The sequence below is a fragment of the Zeugodacus cucurbitae genome, chromosome 4, assembly GCF_028554725.1.
Source record: "Zeugodacus cucurbitae isolate PBARC_wt_2022May chromosome 4, idZeuCucr1.2, whole genome shotgun sequence".
Classification (NCBI taxonomy): Eukaryota; Metazoa; Arthropoda; class Insecta; order Diptera; family Tephritidae; genus Zeugodacus; species Zeugodacus cucurbitae.
In genome coordinates this window covers 51,898,067-51,924,153 of record NC_071669.1, presented here as the reverse complement: position 1 = coordinate 51,924,153, position 26,087 = coordinate 51,898,067, and the positions used below count along the sequence as shown (strand labels likewise).

At 37.5% G+C, this 26,087-nt stretch overlaps 5 protein-coding genes across 7 annotated transcripts in view; 2 read left to right on the top strand and 3 right to left on the bottom strand.

Annotated features, from left to right (window-relative positions):
* LOC105210401 (probable serine/threonine-protein kinase DDB_G0280133) overlaps positions 1 to 26,087 on the bottom strand; it is a 190,951-nt gene that overhangs the window by 110,225 nt on the left and 54,639 nt on the right. The window lies entirely within an intron of this gene.
* LOC105210397 (peroxisomal targeting signal 2 receptor) overlaps positions 1 to 26,087 on the bottom strand; it is a 32,853-nt gene that overhangs the window by 4,386 nt on the left and 2,380 nt on the right. The window contains exon 1 of one of the 3 annotated variants that reach the window (XM_011181316.3): positions 4,826 to 4,910. The exons of 1 other annotated variant lie outside the window; for it this stretch is intronic. The gene's annotated coding sequence lies outside the window, so the exon portion shown is untranslated. Of the gene's footprint in view, positions 1 to 2,123; positions 2,264 to 4,825; positions 4,911 to 26,087 lie in introns of those variants that run through there. One more of the 3 variants, XM_054228425.1, reaches the window with a different exon arrangement.
* LOC105210396 (phosrestin-1) lies at positions 2,684 to 4,793 on the top strand. The gene is made up of 3 exons (XM_011181314.3): positions 2,684 to 3,697; positions 3,972 to 4,166; positions 4,226 to 4,793. The coding sequence occupies exons 1-3, from the start codon at positions 2,842 to 2,844 to the stop codon at positions 4,378 to 4,380; spliced, it is 1,206 nt and encodes a 401-aa protein (XP_011179616.1). The 5' UTR covers positions 2,684 to 2,841; the 3' UTR covers positions 4,381 to 4,793.
* LOC105210398 (uncharacterized) lies at positions 7,860 to 10,901 on the top strand. Its single transcript, XM_011181317.3, has 3 exons — positions 7,860 to 8,957; positions 10,273 to 10,402; positions 10,584 to 10,901. Exons 1-3 carry the CDS (start codon positions 8,332 to 8,334, stop codon positions 10,653 to 10,655), a joined length of 828 nt encoding a protein of 275 aa, XP_011179619.1. The 5' UTR covers positions 7,860 to 8,331; the 3' UTR covers positions 10,656 to 10,901.
* On the bottom strand, positions 13,960 to 22,948 carry LOC105210399 (putative mediator of RNA polymerase II transcription subunit 26). The gene is made up of 3 exons (XM_011181318.3): positions 22,440 to 22,948; positions 22,082 to 22,225; positions 13,960 to 14,578 (listed from the first exon to the last, which is right to left on the bottom strand). Exons 1-3 carry the CDS (start codon positions 22,758 to 22,760, stop codon positions 14,243 to 14,245), a joined length of 801 nt encoding a protein of 266 aa, XP_011179620.1. The 5' UTR covers positions 22,761 to 22,948; the 3' UTR covers positions 13,960 to 14,242.

Below are 26,087 nucleotides of genomic sequence, written 5' to 3'. Positions count from 1 at the left end.
TGGCAAGAAAAGTGAAATTTCATACAAATCACCATCCGTAATTCGGAAGTTTCTCTAACTCGTGGATTATGGTGATTCGAGTTAGACAAGTTCAACTGTAAATGTAATTCACAAATCACCTTCTGAGGGAGATAAAGGGTGATTTTTTAAGAGCTTGATAACTTTAAAAAAAAAAAAAACGCATAAAATTTGCAAAATCTCATCGGTTCTTTATTTGAAACGTTAGATTGGTTCATGACATTTACTTTTTGAAGATAATTTCATTTAAATGTTGACCGCGGCTGCGTCTTAGGTGGTCCATTCGGAAAGTCCAATTTTGGGCAACTTTTTCGAGCATTTCGGCCGGAATAGCCCGAATTTCTTCGGAAATGTTGTCTTCCAAAGCTGGAATAGTTGCTGGCTTATTTCTGTAGACTTTAGACTTGACGTAGCCCCACAAAAAATAGTCTAAAGGCGTTAAATCGCATGATCTTGGTGGCCAACTTACGGGTCCATTTCTTGAGATGAATTGTTCTCCGAAGTTTTCCCTCAAAATGGCCATAGAATCGCGAGCTGTGTGGCATGTAGCGCCATCTTGTTGAAACCACATGTCAACCAAGTTCAGTTCTTCCATTTTTGGCAACAAAAAGTTTGTTAGCATCGAACGATAGCGATCGCCATTCACCGTAACGTTGCGTCCAACAGCATCTTTGAAAAAATACGGTCCAATGATTCCACCAGCGTACAAACCACACCAAACAGTGCATTTTTCGGGATGCATGGGCAGTTCTTGAACGGCTTCTGGTTGCTCTTCACCCCAAATGCGGCAATTTTGCTTATTTACGTAGCCATTCAACCAGAAATGAGCCTCATCGCTGAACAAAATTTGTCGATAAAAAAGCGGATTTTCTGCCAACTTTTCTAGGGCCCATTCACTGAAAATTCGACGTTGTGGCAGATCGTTCGGCTTCAGTTCTTGCACGAGCTGTATTTTATACGGTTTTACACCAAGATCTTTGCGTAAAATCTTTCATGTGGTCGAATAACACAAACCCAATTGCTGCGAACGGCGACGAATCGACATTTCACGGTCTTCAGCCACACTCTCAGAAACAGACGCAATATTCTCTTCTGTACGCACTGTACGCATTCGTGTGGTTGGTTTAATGTCCAATAAAGTAAACTGAGTGCGAAACTTGGTCACAATCGCATTAATTGTTTGCTCACTTGGTCGATTATGTAGACCATAAATCGGACGTAAAGCGCGAAACACATTTCGAACCGAACACTGATTTTGGTAATAAAATTCAATGATTTGCAAGCGTTGCTCGTTAGTAAGTCTATTCATGATGAAATGTCAAAGCATACTGAGCATCTTTCTCTTTGACACCATGTCTGAAATCCCACGTGATCTGTCAAATACTAATGCATGAAAATCCTAACCTCAAAAAAATCACCCGTTACATCCCAAAATGACCTATGAACTACTACTGCCTCTACTGTCTTTCGTAATATTCGTAGTGGAATTTATTTGATATTCTTGAGAATATACTACCTTTTGCACTATAACTTTTCTGTTTAGCGTCTAAGTCCACAAGCTTTGGTTTATTGGTCAAGAGAGATGGTTTATAACATGTGCGCTGTAAAATATTGATTATTTGACTAAGTTCTTGTTTTTTTTTTTTTTGTTCTACTATGGCTTCAGCACAAGTGCGCGTATATATAATGTAAATATATCGCACAAAAACAATGGAAAGTGGAAGCAACATTGGAATTCACAAAAAAAAGGCGAAATGTAGAACGCAAAAAAGTCACATGTTTTGGATTTGCATGAGAAAATGATGACACCTCCAGACTTATATGGCGACAGATGAATTTATAAGGAATTAAAAGAAAATGCTTTGATGATTAAAATGTGTTACAATTACAATTACAATTTAACATACAAAGAATGGCTCAGCAAACAGTACTTCGTATAGATCGGTCTTGCGGTAATATAGATGACTCAATCAACGGTCAAAACTCTGATCCGATATTGAAATAATTTTTATAATATTAAAGTTTCTCTTGGAAAACATTTCAAAAACCACGGATACTAGAAAAAATATTTATTTAAAAGTGTTCTGAAAACATGTACCAATCACCTGAGAACCACTATGACACAGTAAACATCTAGGTTATGCAAAGAGTTATATACTTAAAAGCATATCCTTAGTAACGTAATCCACTTTGAATCCAAGTAACACTAATACCCATTGCAACCACTGGCCAACCACATTTTCCCTCCGCTTAGATAAGACGATATGGGTTGCACATACAGTTACCACTAACCTTGCTTGAGGTCGTGAAAACCGTTAATGTCACACAAAATCCAGCTGCATTTACTTTGCCACTACTTACATAGGCTAAAGTAAAATGAAAAGCGCGTCAAATATAACTGGCTTCGCGGCACGAGACACATAATTAGCCACACCAGCGTTTTCAAACGCAATTCCGCAGTTGATATCCAAGCAACGGCTTCTCAGGGCCGACCGCTGGAATGTTAGCATAGCCGTAATTAAAAGGCAGCGCGTAACAGCGTATATGTAACGAGCAAATCCACTTAGTTCACAAGCAAACAAGCAACTTAGAGCACCCACCAAAAAGGTTGGGGATGAAAAGCAAAGGTATATAAGCAGGTGCATGCGGTCACAATGCTCGCATTTCCCTTCAGACACGCGCTAGCATTACAAGAACCCCAAACCAAACCAAAGTCATACAGCATTAGAAAGACAAATCTAATTAAATAACTGAGAAGACGCAAGGATAACGGAAATTTTTTAAATTGAACTATTGACATTTGTGAATTTAAGAGCTCTAACAATGGTTGTATCGGTGAAAGTATTCAAGAAGGCCACACCCAATGGCAAAGTGACCTTCTATCTGGGACGTCGTGATTTCATTGATCACTTGGACTATTGTGATCCTGTCGATGGTGTTGTGGTGGTCGATCCGGATTATTTGAAAAATCGTCGCGTATATGGACAACTAGTCACCACCTATCGCTATGGCCGCGAAGAGGATGAGGTCATGGGCGTCAAATTCTCCAAGGAACTCGTACTAAGCCGCGAACAAATCGTACCGATGACTAATAGCAACATGGAAATGACACCGATGCAGGAGAAACTCGTACGCAAGCTAGGCAGCAATGCACATCCCTTCACCTTCCACTTCCCACCCAATTCACCCAGCTCCGTCACCTTGCAACAGGAGGGCGATGATATGGGTAAACCGCTTGGCATTGAGTACAACATTCGTGCCTATGTCGCCGATTCGGAGGATGATCGTCAACACAAACGCAGCATGGTCAGTTTGGTGATCAAGAAATTGCAGTATGCACCACCGACACGCGGTCAGCGTTTGCCCAGTTCGTTGGTGAGCAAGGGTTTCACCTTCTCCAATGGTAAAATCAGCTTGGAGGTGACACTGGATCGTGAGATCTACTATCATGGCGAGAAAGTGGCTGCCACTGTGCAGATTAACAATAATTCTAAGAAGTCGGTTAAGAATATTAAATGCTTCATAGTGCAACATACAGAGATCACCATGGTGAATGCGCAGTTTAGCAAACATGTCGCGCAGTTGGAGACCAAGGAAGGTTGCCCTATTACACCGGGTGCAAATTTGTCGAAGACATTCTATTTAATACCTTTGGCAGCGAATAATAAGGATCGTCATGGTGAGTAATAAATAGTTGATGGTTACAATGGTGGCAAGTAAGCGAAATTTTTTTGTGAAGCTCGGTTCCTAAAGCTTTCTTAAGAACACGTTAAATTAACCCTTTTGTTGGAAACTTTCTGAACATTAATATAAATCGTTGCCTACATTTTGGCGCAATATTTTAGCAAAGTCACAGGCCTAAAGTGGTCCTTATGAAATCATTCACTATATTATTCGCATTACTTGAGTTTAATTTGTTTCAATTCACTTTTTGAACCTCAAATACTTCTAAGGTATTGCACTCGATGGCCACTTGAAGGATGAGGATGTGAATTTGGCCTCATCAACCTTGGTGCAGGAGGGCAAATCCACTGGAGATGCTTGTGGTATTGTCATCTCATATTCGGTACGCATCAAACTGAATTGCGGCACCTTGGGCGGAGAAATGCAGACCGATGTGCCATTCAAATTACTGCAGCCAGCACCGGGTAAGTTAACTCATAAACAAAACACTAGCACTATTTTAATGCACGCACACCCACTCCAGGCTCCGTTGAGAAGAAGCGCTCGAATGCCATGAAGAAAATGAAGTCGATTGAGCAGCATCGCAATGTGAAGGGCTACTACCAGGATGACGATGACAACATTGTCTTTGAGGACTTTGCCAAAATGCGTATGAATAATGTAAATATGGATGATTAGGCGTTGCAAGCACCACTATGTTGCATGTGTATGTGGCAAATGCCACATAGGATTTGGTTACCCTCGCAGCAATTTGCCACGAGGGCGTATGTGATATTTCTATACATATGTATGTCATTGCAATTGAATGTGTATAAATGTGAACGTAATTTGTTGCAACAACAACAACAACAGCAGTCATTTCGACATCGCATCTCATCAGCAGGCGGCACTTAAACTAAATAACTTAATAATATTTCAATTATTGTTATTATATATTTTTCTGTTTCTGTTTCTGTTTTAGATTTCTGTTTTTATGTATTTGTGTGTGTATGCGCAGCAATAATCCAAATCGTTTACACACACAAATACTGATATGGTGCAGACACCTATCACTGCACTATGGTTAAGCAATAAAAAAATATTAAAAATAAGTTGTGAAAATTTTAATTACTTGACAACTTACTTTTTTATAACACACAGCACTTGATTTTTAGTAGTTAGAACTACTCTTTATTATTTTTAAAAATGTTTATAATTTTTTAAATATTTGAAAAAATATTTTTTAAGCGTATTTGAAGCGTTTCGTTAACCGTATGAACTGCTTGTATCATCCGTACGGCTTGTTGCAAGTTTCAAATGCGACTGTTGCATGTGTGGCAAGGTCAACAGTAAAACCAACTAACTGAGTCGCAGCACACTGCCAGTTATGTATGTGTCTACATATATTTTCTATGCAAATAATGGTTTACGTATAAGGGTTGAAGCGCGAAGTAAGTTACTATGTATTAAAGAAACTTTCAAGCATTTATAGTACATATACACATACACACTCCTTATTTTGCGCCTTCTTTGCATTTACGGAAGTCCACAAGCTACCCTTATTATCCATTGGATATACACATTTCCTTTTATACAAATACACTTAAACTCACAGTAACATTGACCAATCAGCGCTCAGCAGCGCGTCAACAACCCTTTCGCTTGTCCGCATTTCATTGGCGTTTGAGGTGTTGCTGCCGACAGCGGTGTATACTTCGTATTTACACGAAATTGACCCGCTGGCCTAACGGTCATAATTTCATTGAATATGTTTGTACTTATGTATGTCTGGATATATGAGTTTCATATCTTATGTCCTCACACTCTTTGTTTTCAATATAAGGCAGCCATAATTGCTGACCTTAGCAACTTATTGTAAACTCCACATACGTTTCTTATGCAAATCAGCGCTGCTCGAATTCTATTTTGTATTTTTATGTAGTTTTTTGCTTTCGAAAATGCAAAACCAGTTTGTGCCAAAATTCGCAGCTGTTTCGGAATTTGCAAAATATCCACTTCCACCCAGTTGACAAGGTCATGCTTTGTATAGTTAAGCTTTAACAGTGAAAGGTGTTGGTAGTGTTGTTGGCAGTCCTTTGATATTTGCAAAATGTCCGTTGTGCTCAGGAGGCTTTGAAATTTCTGTTGAAAAGTGTTGTGTCTTTTAAGAGTGTTAAACTACATATTTTTGATCTAATAGTTCATTGAATGTGTTCTGGAATCAAATAAATACTTATGGGTATATACTCGTATATAACTGTATGTAAGTAATGCAAAAAGTTTGAACTTTCCTAAGAATAATAACTCTACAATAGTTTAGCTGACGTATATGGTAGTCCAATATCAGGAGAATTGTGATACCTTTCGAACCAATTTTATTTTATTTTTTATTTACTAAACAGCGCGGAAAGGAATACATAAGTAAACAGCAATATTTCTTAATTTAAGAATTTGAATTATTATACATAATTACATAATCATAATTATTAAATATACAGATCTATCAATATGAAAAATAACAGTTTTTTTTTCAAAAAGAAGGAGTGGAAGATCTAACAACTTCATTTAAATTGGAAGTTTTAGTGTTTTAAAAAATGGATTTTGAGTTCAGCGACCAACTGAGAGACCGTTCCCATGACAGTCGGTTCTACGTAACCGGTGCGGACCCGGAGTTTTAACCCTTTCGATCCGAAAAGCCGTTGAAGTAAATAAAACTTTATTTCGCATAATAAATCGAGATAACAGGTATAGGAAAAACATATTTTCCATTAAAAATGAGTTCAATAAATCAGAGGCGGAGGGAGGGATTGGGACAAATATGCCCCGTCAGTATTTTTTGATGGGACATATTTATGCCGATAGGTACTTAATGCTGAAATACGCGTCCAACCATTCGTTCTATTTTGGCAATGAACACGTGTTTATTATTTAAAATACCACAATGGTAAACAAATACCGTTAAGAATAGTATAAGCTACGAAAAGACACTAATTTAAACTTTTTTAACCACTTATTTTCTACGCTAGGCATCTTTGAAAATACACCGGGACACATAGGACCCGTTCGGATCGAAAGGGTTAACCGGCCAGGGACTGTCAAATCGGTATCACCCTTCAAACTTATTTGGGGAATATTTTATGCTACAACAACCAACTGAGAGAGTTAACAACTTTACTAGATATTATTTAGTTAAGTACTCACAAATATGATTACATCAAACCGTTATTATCAATTGTTTCAATTATTTCTTTCTAATTCGGGTTCCTACTACGCTGGTACTGCAGTAGGGATATTTTTCCATTAAAACATGCTAGAAATTATCCTATATCGTTTCTAAAATATATTCTTTAATGATAGACTTCCACTCTTCTTCAAATGCGATTAATTTCTGAAATTTATATGGTTTTAATTCCAGTTTAAACGGGAGTGTTGTAAGAACGAATCGAAGAAAAGAGCAAAAAGCAAATTAAATAATAGCAAATGAAATATTTTCAGAAAGAAGAAGAGGGTTCTCCAATATTCACTATTTATTTCTCAAAACTATTATATTAAAGAAGTCAGGTACTCGCTATTTAAATCATTTTTTAAATAGAAAATCTGTCCTTTGGAAACATATACATAAATACCTAGCCTTAATAGGACCCGAATTCAGACACTTCTTCCTTCTCTACAGATGTCATGCATATAAAAAATATAGATTATATATGGAAATGCTTTGATAATAATTATTTGTCTAATGTTTTATCACGCGATCTAACATGACTCAACCCACAGTTCTGGTTTGGAACAAGAAACTTTGAAAATTAGAGCAAGATTATTTCTCTGGCAGCTATTTGGAGCACTCTCATTTCCATTTCAAGAACGTATGACAGTCTTTTAGTGTTTAGAAAGTGTATCGATCTTCCTCTTTCTCCCCATCGTTTTTTTATTTTTTAGTAGACCCACTGCGTTTGCTCCAAGATAATTCTGTTAATATTATGGACTCGTTAATGCAAGCCTTTTCTCGGTTGTGTAATATTGTCAGTAAAGCATCTATGTTTAAATGCACTAAAGGCGTGCTTATAAAATTGTTGTCTTTTTTACCGACTACTCAAACCACAGCACGTGAATATCTACACTTATAGTATGTCTTTACATCTCTTTTTAAGCACCAGTTTTCACTCACTCCTCCACCTAGCGCAGTGCAGTTATTATATTCATAATTTTTCCATTGCACAATCATCATAAAATTTGATTGAAATCTGTCGTCAATGACTCTGCTCTTTTCCATTTTGATTTCATATTCAAAGACAGTGAATACGTCATCAGTCATTTCACACTTCGCTGAATTGTGCCAAGTAAAGTTGTATATATGTATGTCTGTATGTCCATTAATGCAGAGAAATGGTAGAAATTGACTTAAATGTTAGTGGAGCGCGCGGTGCCACGGTTAAGTGGTCCTCTATGGCATACAGAAAGAAAACTTCCGCTTCAAAGGGTTTGATCATACGGCAACGCAGTGGCTATAAATGCGACTGTCAACCACATTTCCAACATTGTGAGCTTTCGAACGCCATCAATGGATAAAGACATTCAAGTTGGGAACGAATAATAACTGTGCCGACACTAGTAGTTCAAAACCTAGAAAGGGAAAAGTATTTAACTTTTAACATGTTGTTTATTGTAATTGTAACCATACAATTGCTGAGTGCCCAATGTGGCGCCCAACGAACTCACGCACGTCGCGATCCACGCAATCGTCAAACGGATATAAGCAACATCAATGATCATCTGCAACTCAGCGATCAAATCGCAACGCTCAATGCAACCGCACTTTTCGGACAGTTACCCACACAGGGTTACAGTCAACCACATTACTCAACCTCACTGCGTGCCACACCGCCTGAAGTCGCCAAATATCGTAATTTTGGCAATTACTTCCAAGTTATTCCATCGAATACGGAGCTAACGATGTTGGCGCCACCTGTCGCTACAGCCAAGCGAGATCTTCAAAGGCACTCGGAATATTTAACCCCATTTTCTTTTAATCATCAAGTACTGCATTTGAGTAACGAACACCCACAGGAAGCACGAACGCGCCGTTACACGAATTCTAGCGACAATGCTGGATTAACCAATAATGATTTGAAGGATTCAAATGGACTTAATGCTGGTGATAAAGCTTTATTAATCGGATCAGCCGCTCGTAGAACACAACGAGTGCCGCAAGAGAATGTGCAAAATCCGCAGAATCAAAAAGAACAGCCTAAACTAATTAAGCAGACACAATCCTTTCAGTAAGTGTTCACGGTTATTTAATGATTTTAATATTTGTATATTTCAGTTGATATACCATAAATTATTTAAACTGATAGAGCTTAAGTTTAAACATCTTAACCCGTTTAAAAATAGATTCGTCGAAAATACCCGAATAAAATTTTAAATTAACAGGAATAAACTTTCTCTTTGGACTCTTCTTCAAAATTTCAAGGTGATCGTACTTCGTTTTTTTTGAGCTCAGAAGCCTCGAAAACGGCTAGCATATAGGATAACGTAACACAAGTTTAATTGATCGATCGTCTGTCGAGATATCTCAAATAACGGACTTTCCTTATTTCTTAACGAGATAGTGGTAAATATTTTACGTTATGAGAAATTTCTAGTAGTAGTATGCACTCTACTTTCTCCCCTCACTGGGAAGTTCCAATCTATAACTCGTAAACAACATGAAATTTCTGGGGCTTAGTCTAGACAGGAAGCTGTCATGGATTTCAAACATCAAGAAATGAGTGAGAAAGGTTTCAGTAGTCCTATGATAATATACGGAGTAGTTATTGAAAAAATATGGGGTCTCTCATCAAAAGTGATTTTCTGGTTCTATGAGATCATAGCTAAGATATAGTTAAGCTATAGTTAAACGCATAATATGCTATGGCGTTGTCATCTGGTGGAGGGCGCTTAGAAAGGTCACACCCGCTAAGCAGCTGGAGCATGTTCAAAGAGCGGCCCTGATTGCAATCTGTGAAGAATGAATCTTGCAAGAGAGGTTAGCCTAGCAACATTGACATCGGAGAGGTTAGCAGAAGTTTTTTGGGAAGCACAAAAGACCGCCCTCACAGCATGCCTCTTAACCTAACTCACACTCGTGAAATATTATTTATATTTACCGTTAGTTATTATAATTTTATGCTCTATATATTCAGAGTGAATCCTTGATTCACATTCTGTTAAAAACATTTTAATATGAAAACCTGCTCACTCTAATGAAAGAAACCTCAAAGACCACGAAAAGGAAGAGAGAATTCGAAATTAAAATTGTCCTAAGAGAAAATATTTTAGCGTCATACTTTAAAACTTTACAGTAAGTATTGAAATATGAAAAAAAAAATGTTTAAGAAATAAGATGACCTAGTAGGTTGATCTAAAAGAATAAGTAGTATCCTACCATAAAAAATATAGTATATTGTTCAGAAATTAAATTCAATAATTTTTCAATGCCGTATAAAATTATTACAAGATACATAACATAAGAACTTTTTGGTAACGAAAACTATACATTTTATTATTGGCAAAATTATATGATTAAATTGTTATTCTTTAAAAATCTCTCAGCGATATATACATGCGATTTACGAATCCACAACATCGCAGCTTTGGACATGTCGAATTTCAACCACAAAAACGCTTTGAGAAACGTTTCGAGTCGCAAAACAACAACAATGGCAATCGTCATCGCGGCGAGGTAAGTATGCGTAAACTACTTTTGCGCTGAATCGCTTAAATATAATACAATCCCATATAGCGTATGCAAACGCATTTCCAGCGTGACTTGAGCAAATGCAAATTTTTGGCTGCGCATGCGCACCAAACGCACTTAAGCACTTAAAAGAATTCGAAATGAAATTTCACATATTTCATTGTAGATTGTATGGGCTGATGCGACGGGCGGTTACGGTGAGCACCATTGGGATTTGACGCAAGGAAAACTACGTTGAGGCGCCACCAAAACGTGACTTTACGCAATTCTTAAGTATTTATGCTAACAACAATTTTGAAGGTAAAATTCATAAAGATTCCATTTGATATGCAAATATGATTTAATGTGTGTTAGTATAACAGTACACGGAATAAAGAAAGAAAGAGAGAAATGGAAACAGTAATAGAAATAGAAAATGCAACACAATGCAAAAACAAAAATATAAAACATTATCTTCAAGAATTGCATGCTTCATTTGCATTAGAATGTTAGATAGCTGGCGCTCACAATCCGAAAAATGCAGCAACACTAAAGTGTAAGGGGTAAGGAGTGCAGTTAAAGGTGAAACTGTAAATCACTGCTGCAGAGTTTCTATTTATTTACAGTTTGTTTCTCACGCCAAAAGTGGTCAGTCAAGTTTTGCGATGATAAAAGGTCAATCTGGGTGGATAGATGGGCGATTGGTCGGTCGTTCGGTTGGTAAGTCGGTCTGTCGTGGCAACTAGGACACTCACGAGAAAAGGAAAACCAGTTCTTGAAGATGATTATAAATTTTTAAGGTGATGCGGTATTAATTTTGTTAGGAGGACGACGGTCGATCACGTCGTATAACTGCAATGGATATGTAAATGAGCCAAGCTAAAGATAGTCCAGAGACAAGCAGCGTGCAAGACTTGCAGCGCCCATCTTAAGGGTTGCTGACGCTACTGCGCTATAATTACAACGGTTACCTGTGCGTCAGTTATTGTAACTTCTGTAAAAAAAAAAAGTGTTGTAAATGTCTTGGACGCTTTGGTTTTATGTCCTTGCAACAAGGGTGGTTGTCCTTTCGTGCGGCGATGGTGTCCGCGTTGCATTTGCATAAAACAAAAACAACAATTAGACGTATGAATAGCGTAGTCTGATGTGTTTACAGATATGTGTATGTATGGTTATGACACTTTTGTCCAGCTGTGCTCGCTTACCGGGCTTAATCCTACCGCAGGACATTGTCCGTCTAAATTATTCAAAACAAATTTTCCAGTTGATTGCCACTTTGACATTTGTCCATCGAAATCAATAATATTTCGTTGCTGATTTCTATGCGCGGCGCACTCATAACGACTGACATATGCGCGCATGCGCCTGCGTCAGCGCTTCATCCTTATAACCTAGCGCCGTCCGCAAGTTCACTCGCTCACCTTTTCTGTGTTATTAATGCTCGCTGTGGCTGTGCAACCAAAGTAGCCTTTGGCCAGAACCGGTTTCTAGCTTCTAGCATAGCTTTTGTGGGAAGTGACCCTCTGCCGTCGCATAGCACATTGATAAGACAGTGCAATGGAAACCCTTTCCTTAATGTTTTACGTGTGAGATATTATGCTCATTAATGTACATATGTATGTACGTATGTCGGCACACATATGTGTCCTTTTACAGCGTCGGCACGAAAGGACATTCCAGCGCATTTTATGTGTACATTTCGTTTGATCGTTTTTTGTTGTTGTTGATTATGCTCATTGCGCTCGGACTTAATTTATGCGTTGAGAAATTTCGTGTGATTGTCTTGTCTTGTCTTGCCCTCGCCTTACCTTTACCATGCCGTGTCTGGTCCGAACCGGTTTGACCGGTCCAGCTTGAGATGGTGACCAAGTTTAACATGTGAGTATTTAGATTATGTGCCTTGCACATCGGAAGACGCGGTTTCAAGTGAACGGTTGATTTGACAATTTGTACATATGGGTATACGGACAATAATACATCAGTATGTCGGTATGTGCATTTGTTGACATCAAATAGTCATGCATATGACCAAACATAGTGTGAGAACTTTTCCGCGGTCTTCTGTATTTTTGTATTCACTCATCTCCCCCCAGCCGGCGCTTCTTGATTGCCCATGGTATACCTAATTGACGGACTTATCAACTTATTCATGTATGTATATACTTATTTTTCGAATATTGGGTTCTATTAATTTGCAGAAAGTCGGTAGTTGCAATCTGAGGATGGTTTGAAATTAGAGAAGCCTCGCGAGCTCCATATTTTTTGTGGAGCACATATTTAGATGAACACTTAGGTGATCCACTTCTTCATAAGGAGTCTCAAAACAATAATGCATTTTAAGGTCTTTTTTCTAAGTAATCAACTTTTTTCGAGGCCAAGAAGTCTTTATCAAACCTGATAAAATCTTTTTCTTTTTAATATGTTATGTATCGCCCATATAAACCCTGAATTCAACCAAAACTGGGTGACAGTGGTTTATAATTAAAAAAAATATACCTTAATTTCAAATAAAATAAAATCCTTATTTAAACACTAGAAAGAACTTTCAACTCCTACCAGTAGATGAGGAATGGGTCATGTGTAGAAGTTCACGTAAGTGAGGAAAGTTTCTAACTGCCAATCATTTGGGAGTGGCCAGGAACGATTTTCTTTGCATATGGCTGAAGCAGCCCCCGACTTCCGGTTTTAGACCAACTGTCCTCTAGGTAGCCAACAGATATCCGTTTGAAGACGACCTAAGTTGAGAAGGCGATGCTTGCTTCTGCGGTTGTGAGTAGGGTTTGGGACCCACCACATAAAAAAAACTTCCAAAAATCATTTAGAGCCTCGAATGAGAAACTCCCCTTCTGTTGACGACCCCTGCAATTTTAAATATCACGATTTGAGGGCATGCCACTGGAATGTCCGGACCCTTAGTCTGGAAGGTTCCTCTGCCCAGCTAGTTGATATCCTCGTAAGACGAAAGACAAACATCACCGCATTCTAAGAAGTGCGATGGACGGGACAAGGACAGAAGAAGGGGGGTTCCTGCGACATCTACTACAGCTGCCATATAAAGGTGTTGAATTTGTGGTGGGAGAGAGACTCCTTCGCCGAGTCCTGGCATTCACCCCGGTGGATGCCACAATCCGCATTAAAGCGAAGTTCTTCAACATATCGCTGATTTGCGCCCACGCCCCAAAGGGAGAGAAAGACGATGTGACCAAAGACACTTTCTATGAGCGTCGAGAATGCACCTATGAGTGCTGCCCCGCTATGATGTCAAAATTTTAATAATTGGCGATTTTAAAGGTGGATAGATAGATGGGTAAAGAAGATGTCTTTGTCGCAACAGTCGTAAAATTCGGCCTCCATGACGTAACATCGCCAAATGGCTTCAATATAGAAGTATATTTAATAAAAATTAAACTTTATACCAAATAGATAATACCCAAAACAGTGGAGTCTATGTAACTGCCAGGATTTATGTCCGACCAATCAATGTCAACTACAGCATTCTCCAAAATCCTTTTTTTGACTTCATATCGAATAAACCTCCACATTAAACACAACATTACCCACAATTAATGTTTTTCCATTTTATTTATTTCGATTAAAAAATTCTATATGCACTTAAATTAAAATTTCATACAATCCATAAAATGTTTCGAACAGCGGATGATTTAAATAAAGTATAACCTATGATGAAAAATGAAAATAAGTGTTATTATGCACACAAACCGCACACAACGCGCGGACATCGCGTACGGTGCTCTAGGCCACAATATAGTTAGTTAGTCAAATGGACTACCAAAAATCGACTCGACTCGAGCGTGAGCTACGCTCTACAACACACACAACACACATCTACTGCTGGTATTGCTGATGGTACTGTGGCTGTTGCTGGTGATATTGCTGTGATGGTTTCAGCGCATAATCCTGCGATTTGTGAGTTTGACGCACCAATGGTTGTGGAGCGGGCGTGGGGATCTTCACAACAATATCGGTGGGCTCACGAATGACTTCAGCCTTGAAACCCTCCTTTGGATCGGCGGTGTACTTAACGGTGCGTATGAAACCATCCGAATCGACCACTGAGTAGCTGCCTTTGATCACGGAACCATCACGTACTTCCTTGCGATTTTGATAGTTGGTGAATTCATCGTCTTTAACATCGAAACCGAATTGGTAGGAAGAGTTTTGCTGTAAGAAGAAGAGGAGAAAAAAATAAGTAAACTTAAACGTATGCATTTGAAAACAAAAAATATAAATTACTGTTATTTTTCGATATGTAAATTTCTGCTTAATGGGCGCACAAAACGCGCAACGTCGCTTGTCGCCTAATGCGCGCATGCGTTGCACATAATTAATATGTAGTCTGCGGAGTGCGTGCACCACTTTTGAAAAGTGTCCCAGTCTGGTAGACTGGCGTGCAGTTGTGAAATCGGCGCGTACCCACCCAACGTTGCATTGCATCATTAGACGCACAAAGCGCATGCACAACAAAAACACAGCAAACACGCGCAGCATATTGTATTGCATTTGCGTGCTTAACTGGGCCAACAGCTCTAACGTGGGCCTGCAGCATTCACCGTCAACGACACCCAGCAACGCGACCGGCTAAGCTGCCACACACGCCACACTGGCTGGCTAGTTGGACGATTGTTAGATTGGCTGATATGCGCCACTGCTGCCACCCGCCATCCCCCGCTACGTGCACACGTCTGGGTGCTGTGAGGTGCTGTGCATAATATATAGAGTATATAGAGTAGACCGATCGTTGTGGCATGAATTCATACAAATGTTGCGTATGATTTCAAAATCACTAGTCTCATTTCATATGTATGTGCAGACGTTCACCAGTGAAAGTGTTGTAACGGTAACAAAATCGAGATGCCGCGCACATACTCCGCGCCTGCGGTGCAATATATATTTTTCAGTAACACTACTAACGAATATTCGTACGTCTTATGCAAGTAGTTTGGTATTTATTGCAAGAGTCACGAGGTGACGCAGCCACTGCTGCATACAAATCAGCTGAGCATGCGCACTTAATGTCTTATTTTTCTGTTGTATTGTTGTTGTTGGTAGTGTGCGTATATTTTTTTTTATGTGTTTTTGTGATAATAATTCAGACTAGATATTGGTTCGGGATTTGGCTAAAATTATTGGTTTGTTGTTGTTATGTTGGTTTGGATATTATTATATTGGGTTTGAGAATCCAAAAATATTTTCAACGATTGCCGAAATATTTAAGAATTTTACGAGCAACATTTTAAGTCTATCTTATTAGTTGCTTTGGAGAGGCGATCCCAATAATATTTTTTTTTTTTTTTTGAAATTTTAATTTAGTCGAAATGTTAACTCTCGATTCTGATAATCAAACATTGCCGGCACTCAACCATAGCCGTCACCAACGAGGCGCTTAATTACAGTTTTCTACCTCTATACAACTTAAATTTAATATTTATTTTTACTTTTTTTTTGCAAAACTATAAGATTTTCACTAAACGAATTTGAGTCTCCTTGGAATGGCATTGAGCGGTGGATAATTATAAAAAAAGAAACGGCATTTACACACCAACAATTGTCGACCATAAATCTTGGCCTGTGTTGCAAGTTTACGATGCCACAACGGCAACGCGCGCACACCCACAATCTCTGATTGCGGCAGAACAAGCATACAAATACAATAATACAATGCCAGCGCCGGGTTCAGAACGCCCCACAGTCAATTACCAGCGAAGCTATAAATAAGCGCAGAAAGGTCAAATTGCCGCGATGGAACGCATTTGCAGGCGAATGCAACGCCAACGCGATTTACATATGTACTTACATGTATATACACACAAATACATATATACGTACACACATACAGCGATAACAATGAAAAGATCCGGCCCATTGCATTAACTGATACGGTGCTTTATTGGGTGCAAAAGTGGGTTAAGGTAGTTGCTATGCCGCGCGCACACACAGAAATCACGCTCACGCGCTCCCTGCTTGAATGCCTAACAATTATACGCTATTGACGACAATGCGGCTCGATTTTTATATTTTTAACTTTTTTTTTAATTTTATTTTTTTATTTTTATTCTTTTCCATTTTATTCAATTTTTTTTACCCCTCTTGGGTTTGGTCGGAGAATGGCTTGAATGGCCACTTCATGCATACATAACAACAACTGTTGATAGTAAAAAATACATCAAAAGCTCAAGAAACAACAACAACAACAACAGCAAAAATCCGACTGCGTTACAGAGCAGGAATTCAAAGGAACGGAACTTCAAATTGGTTTTAGAATGTCTAGTGTTCGATGTTGTGCAAAAAAATGTTGTCGAACAAGTTTCGCTTTTCAACCCAAAAATAATTGAATTTCAAGCATGTTGGCAAAAATGAAGCACAACAACAACAATGACAACAAAAGCAAATGAACGAAATCATTTACTGTCATATAGCACATGCAACAACAACAACAATTGCTGCTGTTATTAACGAGTAAAAGGAGGCTAATTGTGATTTGCTGTTGTAGGCGATATATTGCAGCGATATCAGACGCCAGCCAAAAAAGTATGTCTGCGCGCAACTATGTATTAAGGCGTTGAGGGCAATGACTGCTAAAAATTGGAACTTATTATGTTTTAATTATAGCGCAGACAGTAGTATTGCAATCGTCACAAGTCGCTTTAATTAAATGGTTTAACTGTGAAAAAGAAGAAAAAAATCTAACACTGATTTGGGTTAATTTGAGCAGTTGTTTGTTATGGCGCTAGCTGTTTGAGCTTTGCTATGTCCGCTTTATTTTCAATTCAAGCTTAAACTAACTATTATATTTTTTTTAAATATATTTTTGTTGTTTTTTTTTGCACTTGCACCCTATTTCTTATTGTGCGTGATAATGGAAATATTAAATAATGTGAAATGTATTATATAATACATAAACAATAATAGGCGAAATACATAATTAACGGGTGATTTTTTTGAGGTTAGGATTTTCATGCATTAGTATTTGACAGATCACGTGGGATTTCAGACATGGTGTCAAAGAGAAAGATGCTCAGTATGCTTTGACATTTCATCATGAATATACTTACTAACGAGCAACGCTTGCAAATCATTGAATTTTATTACCAAAATCAGTGTTCGGTTCGAAATGTGTTTATCGACAAATTTTGTTCAGCGATGAGGCTCATTTCTGGTTGAATGGCTACGTAAATAAGCAAAATTGCCGCATTTGGGGTGAAGAGCAACCAGAAGCCGTTCAAGAACTGCCCATGCATCCCGAAAAATGCACTGTTTGGTGTGGTTTGTACGCTGGTGGAATCATTGGACCGTATTTTTTCAAAGATGCTGTTGGACGCAACGTTACGGTGAATGGCGATCGCTATCGTTCGATGCTAACAAACTTTTTGTTGCCAAAAATGGAAGAACTGAACTTGGTTGACATGTGGTTTCAACAAGATGGCGCTACATGCCACACAGCTCGCGATTCTATGGCCATTTTGAGGGAAAACTTCGGAGAACAATTCATCTCAAGAAATGGACCCGTAAGTTGGCCACCAAGATCATGCGATTTAACGCCTTTAGACTATTTTTTGTGGGGCTACGTCAAGTCTAAAGTCTACAGAAATAAGCCAGCAACTATTCCAGCTTTGGAAGACAACATTTCCGAAGAAATTCGGGCTATTCCGGCCGAAATGCTCGAAAAAGTTGCCCAAAATTGGACTTTCCGAATGGACCACCTAAGACGCAGCCGCGGTCAACATTTAAATGAAATTATCTTCAAAAAGTAAATGTCATGAACCAATCTAACGTTTCAAATAAAGAACCGATGAGATTTTGCAAATTTTATGCGTTTTTTTTTTTAAAAAAAGTTATCAAGCTCTTAAAAAATCACCCTTTATTTACAAATTTTTCAACCGGATTTAAAAAAATAATATATATACGAAGACTAATATTTTTATTGAAATCAGCAATTTGTGGAGATCAATGTTAAAATTTCATAAATAACTCTGCATGTGCGTTGGTTATCGTTTTTGAACCAGTAATATATATAGATATTTTCTTTTCGAGACTTCATTGACCTAACTTAATAGAATGCACCCATTATATAGTGGTTTCCACATAGCAAAGATCTTTCTGAGATATTCAAGTTTAAGCCAAGCCAAAGAACATGAATTGGAATATCGTTATAATGGTGGCAGTACTCATAACCAAATAATTATTTGAGTCTTTTACAAATTATAGTATAATCTCGAAAATAAAAAAAATATAAAGTAAAAAGTTGCATTAATAGAGCGTTTAAACCATGTATTACATTTCATCGAATTTTAGCGAAAATTTAAGCATTTTGTAGTTTGAAATAATTTTTTACTTAAAAGGAGTCACCAATTAAATAATTTTATAAAATTTTACCGGTTGAAATATACTGATATCCATATGTACTACATAGGACATAGGATAAATCTCTTATAGGCTGTGAAGGTTTTAGTAAAAATAATAACTGTAAGATTTTCAATCACTTTAGGCGCCCTTTTTTTCGATGAAGACATGACCCAGACCTTCTTTTCTCTTTAGTTTCTTCAATTTTTTGTTTATCTCTCTATATCACAAAGCTTATGGGTCTGGCAATTAACGAGGATAACGAAAACGAAATATCTTCCAACCTTTTCACTGTTGGCAGTCATAACTTTGAAGTTATAAATAATAGTGTCCATTTTGGAACCAGCATTAACACCAATAACAATATCAGCCTGGAAATCCAACGCCGCATCTCACTTGCCAACATGTGCTAATATGGACTGAGTAGGCAATTGAAAAGTAAAGTCCTCTCTCGACGAACCAAAATCAAACTCTACAAGTCGCTTATTAATCCCGTCCTACTTTATGGTGCCGAAACGTGGACGATGGCAACACCCGATGAGACGGCACTCGAGAGAAAGGCTTTACGGAAGGTTTATGGTCTTTTGAACATTGGCAATGATGACCTGTATGAGTTATACGACGACATAGAAATAAACAGAGGCTACTCTGACTAGGTCATGTTGTTCGGATGGACGAAAGCAATTTAGCTTTGAAAGTGTTCAATGGTGAAAGCAGAGGAAGAGGAAGACCTCCACTCCGTTGGAAAGACCAGATGGAAAGAGACCTTGTTTCTCTTAGTATTATATTTACAATTAGTTTTATAATTAATGGCGCGCTGTTGTTAACTCGTTAATAATAGCTTAGGCGGTGTTTACGCCAGTATTAAATAAAATGGTGTCATTTTGCTCGATTGGTTGCTTGATAATAATCAAATATTGTCAGGCGTAACCTATACTTAAAATATAGAATACTGCTCCATCGAAGAAATATAAAAATAATTTCGATTCGAATCTTCGATCGATATTTGACATTTCAAAAAACGGCACTACTTTAGTTATAAATCACACTCTACTGATATTTTTCAATATACTACGAGTATCTGCAATTCGGCTTCATTCATCAAGCAAGACGCTCTTGTTTTTCGTATAAAATATGATTGATTGAATTACAACTTTTACTTTTAGCACACACACATGTGTAAATATGTATGTAAATCAATATGTGAGTAATTATAAATGCTGATTTCCGCATTGAAAACTAAATTATTGTGTTGCACAAAAAAAAGCAAAGATAGCAGCAGACAAACAAGAAAACCACAAATCAAACAACCAACCAACTAACCAGCTTGCAACAAGAGTAGGCGCTATGGGCAATTCCATTGTCCATATGTAATTTCCACTGCATGCCGCCATGCAAGTCAAACGAGTCGTATCAATGCAATAGCTATGTAGCTGGTTGCATGCCAACTTGAAGTTTGGCGAAATGAGTTAATGACCTTAAACGATACGCTTTTAAGCAGATGAACGCGGCACACGCAGGCGGCGGCAAGCCGTCTTTGAATGTTTCTACGGGTATGTATGTATGTTAGTTGTTGGGATGGCTCATAAATATGAGTAGCTTGTTTTCAAATCATTGCCACTGAACGGCTACAACTAAAAAAGTTTATTATACGAGTAACTCTGCTATTAGCAAAAAATCAAATATCATTCAATGCCGCCTACCATGCACCGTTTATGATTAGTTGATACATAATTGAAAAGTGATTAATGCACAGTTAACGGGCGTGCTGTGCTGCTACTCGTTCGGGCAATGGCGCATAACGACCAATGGCCAATGTTGCTGCACCGTTAACTTTGTTTTAAGGCATGCATTGGTTGTATTCATGTGTACTATTCAAGTGTGCTCAAGACGATGCGTCAGCGTAATGACTATGCAGAAATTTTCTAATAATGCAGAGAAAATAAAATTTATTATTTAGTACATAGCAATAGATGATTTATTTTATTAGTAAGCTGTGGCAAATATTTCAAAATTTCGCAAAGTATTTATAGAGTATAGGGAAATTTGGAAAACACACTTTGGAAAAATATTTAAAAAATGATTAAAAAAAAGCTTTTTGCGAAAAATATTTCAAAAATTTCAATATTGCTTGTACAGTTATTTTAAATTAATAATTAATTTCTATATTTCATCACTTCGCATAAAATCTATACCGCCGAAGGGTTTATTTTTACTTTTTTGTTTTCAGAAAAATAAAAAGAAACACTTTTTTATTACTTTGATTCGAGATTTCACGACTGGTGAGATGATTTTTCACTAAACTATCAATTTTAATTGGACGAAATATAATAAAACGACGTTAATAATAATAGAAAAGAGTTCAACTCTTGTATGCTTACTGAAATCTGGATGTACCTTTGAATATAGCTCTTGAAACAGTAAGTAAGTAAACCGCAAACCGTAGATAAGGAGAAGTGACTGTAATCCGGAGATTACCTTCAGCTGTCTTCTAATATGCTAACGGAACTAGCTCACCTATTATCCCAAAACAATTTGGTTACTTTTGTTATTCTTGTTTTTTTGTATAAAAAATGTCATAGGGAGGCCAATCGATGTATCAACTTAGTAAACTAACTTGTGTTAGGCTAGCGCCTAATAATTCAAAGATATTTGAATATAATTTCGAAAAAAAGTGTGGACCCAAGCACTAGTCCCTTAAAATTTTTCAATAAGGTAAGTTCGAAATATTGGATGTGGCAAAAGAGAACCAAAACTCTAATTCAACCCAGTTCTAGTTCAACCCAGTAAACTCGATAACTGGCAACCATAAACTGATACAATATTATGAGACCGTAGCGATGGTCGGACAGAAACTAGAGTTTTAAGTTAATCATTCAACAATTAAAAAAAATTATATAAACATTTCAATTTGTAAAATCTTTATGGAAACCTCAATCACATATATCTCATTGCGACTTGTTAAACTCAATCACACTTTAAACACTTTAAGTGTCGAGCAAAAGCTATTAAAATGCAGCAATTTAAATGCTCATTGCAGCAATTGGCGTGTGATGAATTGGAATTACGGCAATTATTTAAGCAAATGTTATTGCTGTTACTGCATTTGTCATTACTAGTACCGGTGCTTAAAGACACTTGAAGGTATTGCGCTGCACTTATGTAACTTATATAACTACCCACTTGCTCAATGAAATACGAGTATAAGCTGCTCTCACACAGTGACAGATGGTTTCAGTCATTTTTTTTTTTTAAGATTTTTTAGATTTCGGTTTTTGGTCTTAAAAGTTTAATTGGCAATTTCGTCGAACATTTGTTACTTACATCATCGTATTCCTCCTCCTCGGCTTGTTGTTGTTGTGGACGTTGTGCCTGCAATTTAGCCTTCTGTGGCTGATACTGAGGCTGTGAGTGACGTGGTGGACTAACGGCTTGTGGCTGTGGACGATATTGCTGGGGCTGGTATTGCTGGTAAAATGCAGAGAGACAAAAAAGCAAATTAGCGTGTAAGTAGAGGGAGACACAAGTTTCAATTAAAAAAAAAATGTCTGATAAATTATTTTTTTTTTAATTTTATTATTTAATTTTTATATATTTTTGTAATAAATTATTTTTTTTTTATTTTTGTTTTTATTCTATTTATTTTTCATTTATTCCGTTAAATATTGCATCGTGCGCTCACCTGTTGCTGCTGATGCTGTGCGTAATCACGCACCGCTGGCGCAACATAACCACCTTGGTGTTGTTGTTGTTGCTGCGCCTGTATCTGTTCGCGTACGGTATCCTTTAGGCGAAATTGTTGTCCTGGCGCCACATATTGTTGTGTTTGCTCGGAATTTTGTTCATAAATGGGCGTGGCGTCGGCGCCTTGTTGCTGATGTTGTTGTTGCTGTTGCAATTGTTGATAGTATTGACGAAGATAAGCGGGATCAACATTCTGTTGTTGCGCACGCACTAACACAATCAGACCCAAAAGGGCGAGTAAACGCATTGTAGAGCACATTTTAATTTTTTTTGGAAACTGTTATTTAAAACTGAGCGTTGTTCTTTGCTTGAATTCACACACTCCCACAATAACTACAACAACAATATTAAACACAGAAAAACTTTATTTTCATTTACTTTGCAACAACACACCCAAACCGCTGCTCGTTCGTCCTCGTAGGTACCAAAAAAGTATCTGCAAACCGCCGAGCGTCCAAAGCTTCTTTTATATGCGCCCAACAAGCCACGGCAACTTGTGCATTTTTTTCCTTCTCATTTTGGTTGCTCACTTTTTTGTTGTTTGTTTGTTGTTTTTTCTGATTTTGCTTTGTTTGTCTTTTGTCGCTGCGGTTGTTGCTGCTGCTGCTGCTGCATGCTGGCGACGCGCGAGCGCTTGATGAGATCTGCGGTCTTCGGCATTGCGCACAACCGGCCACGGCCCACAAATTCGTCGTACAATAGCATTCGTTTCGCTTAGTTGCGCTCGTTTGGTTTTCACTTTCGTTGGGAGCGATCGACGGCGTCGCTGACGTTGGCGCACGCGTCATACCCCACCGCATGTGACGTCATCGGTGTAAACTCACTTTCGATTGGCTTGGAATGGCGATCTCAGCGGCGCTCTCCGCGCATACTCACATACATGTTATGTAGTTGCTGCAAACTGGCTCTTGCGCTCCACTTACTCGTTTATGCGCCGACGCACGCGCACACCTACAACAAATCTAGCATCGCGCTCGAGCGCCAACTCGCTCCATTTGCGGTTATTGTGGTCACAGCGGTTTTGTCGTGCAAATGTTGTAATAGATATTGAATTTGAACTGCATTTTCTGCGCTGCAATTGCTGTTGTGCTGCTACACTCTTTTCACATTAAGCGCTCGCTTTGGCGTGCGCATAAGTAAGCGTGCGACCGCGAAATCCGAATTGCGGACAATGTTGCTTTGTAAAAGTCGCATTTCTACTGCTGCAGCGGCATTTTCCCGTCGCGCTCGTTGCCAATGATTTACCGCTGCAGCTTTTCATTTCCGAATTCATTATATCATTTTCATATCTCATATCTTTTGCCTGCATTTCAATATTGCTGCCTCTTTGCATTGTCTGTTGCACATTGCCAAGCGTTGGATGTTTGCAATAAAAGCTAGATCACATTTAATTTTTTTGTTTTTTGTCATGCAGTTTTATTGTTTTTAGCATTCCAGTTCAGTTACAAACAAGCGTAACGAGTATAAAGTCAGCTGTTTTACTTTCAATTGTTTTTTCTAACGATTTTAGTAAGTTATATGGCTGTGAGGCGGCGTATAGCGCTTTGATACCGTATACCTAAACTACAACTCTGCATCGTTTAACTTAATAATGCAGAGTTTGTATATGGCGCTATAATTAAGGCTTTGCAGTTACAGAGGATATGCACGGTTTTGGTTTGCAGATCAGGGTTTCACTAGGCCAAACCAGTAGCCTTATATATATCGCTTGATATTTGTTCAAACTTAATTGTGTGGCGCCTCTGGCGGTTACTAGGTATAACAAGGTCCTTATAAGTTTTAAAATGGCATACGAGTGAATCATCATTATTCGATGATAACTTCTTATGGCATGTAAACTTTAGGTCTTAAAACACCATTATCAATTTACTGGAAGAAGTAGAAAAAAAATCTTAAAAATCACTAAAAAACCGTCACATGGGATGACGATGACCCCCTTAAGTACGTCCGTTCTTACGACCTCGCTTTTCAACCAACAGATTTATTGAAATGTTCGATATTATCCATTTAATTTTAGTACGTCTGTTGGCTCTATGCATTCTGAGCTCCACCACTAAATACTTCAATAACTCAAAAAGTAAAACTATATCGATTCAAGGAGATTGATTTTTGTAATTCTAATTTGCGCTAATTGATATTTTATTGGTTTCTGTGGTTAATAGTATAGTCTTCTTAATAGTAGCGCAAAGAAATTTAGATTTTGTTTAAAACTGATTATATTTCATTACGAGCACTGTTTGATAATTCAATGACTTTTTTAATAAAAAAAATACTTAATGGTTTTCTAAAAATTTCATTGGTTATAAATTTCTCATTCACAATTTCTAGTTTGAGACTAAAAAATTCACAAAAGTGATTAAATGTGTATAATTGCGATTAGTCTGTTCTGATTGGAAAAAATTGGGTTTTGCATTTTCGTCATGTGTAATATCTTAAAAATATTCTCTGAAAATTTGAAGTTGATACGATAATTACTTTTCGGGTTTTCGACAAATAGCAAAAAGCGCTCGGGCACTCCGCTCTGATGAAACTTTAAATGCGTTTTTCTCAAAACTGTGTTTTTTGAACTGGTGACAACCTTTTTAGAATACATAATAATCCTCGACCTGATTGAAGCTATTTTGAATTTTTTTCAAAAATTTCGATTTTTTGAGGCCAATTTACTATTGATTTTTTTCCCGAAAATCTAAAACAAAATTTAATAATTAAAAAATTTGTTTTTTTTGAAAAATAAAACGAAAAAGCTTCAATCAGGCCCAGGATTATCTATTTATAAAACAAATTTTTCTTATCCGATTGATTTTAGCTAAATCTCCAAGGACTTACGGTGATGATATCACCGCAGGGACCTTTTTTTGGAACTAGGACAACTATACAACTAGCTATAACTTTGGAAATTATAGATTTTTTTTTAAATTTTCGTGGCTTCAAGTCAAAATATTGTGCAATAATGCCATATTATTATTATTTATTTGTAAAATAACATGATTTAATAGCAAAAAAATTTACCGAAAATTTTAAATTTTTCGTGTCTTTGATTACCCCTAAGCCCTTAAGCCAACTTCATACAATTTGCTTGGCAGAAATACACTTACTATATATGATAAAAGAAATATTGTTGAATGCAAGAATCTACCTCGTGTAATGAGCATGTAATGAGCAACCCTAAAAAAACCAAATTTGTATATAAAAACTACTCAGAAGCAATTTTTCAACTTAAACTCCACTGTGAGAGACTCAAAAAGTATTAACATACCAAAATGCCCTCGTATTATTATTGGCTGTAAAACTAATCTTGTAAGCGATTTCAATATATTTTTTAATGCCTCATCTTATTAAATTCATTCACCACCGAAAATCATTTATTTTCTTCTTTTTTTGCAAGTCATTGATGCTTTAAATGCCGCATGATATATGTATAGTCACGCGAAGGGGTTGGTGGTGACTCTGGTACTTTGGCTTTGGTTAGTGCCATCGCTCTTCGTCATGCTAGGTATTGAGAGCAAGGGCGTTAATAAAATACAAATTAAAAAACTACTTTATTCGGTATTTTATATGCACTTTTAAGTATGTTTGTGATTACCAC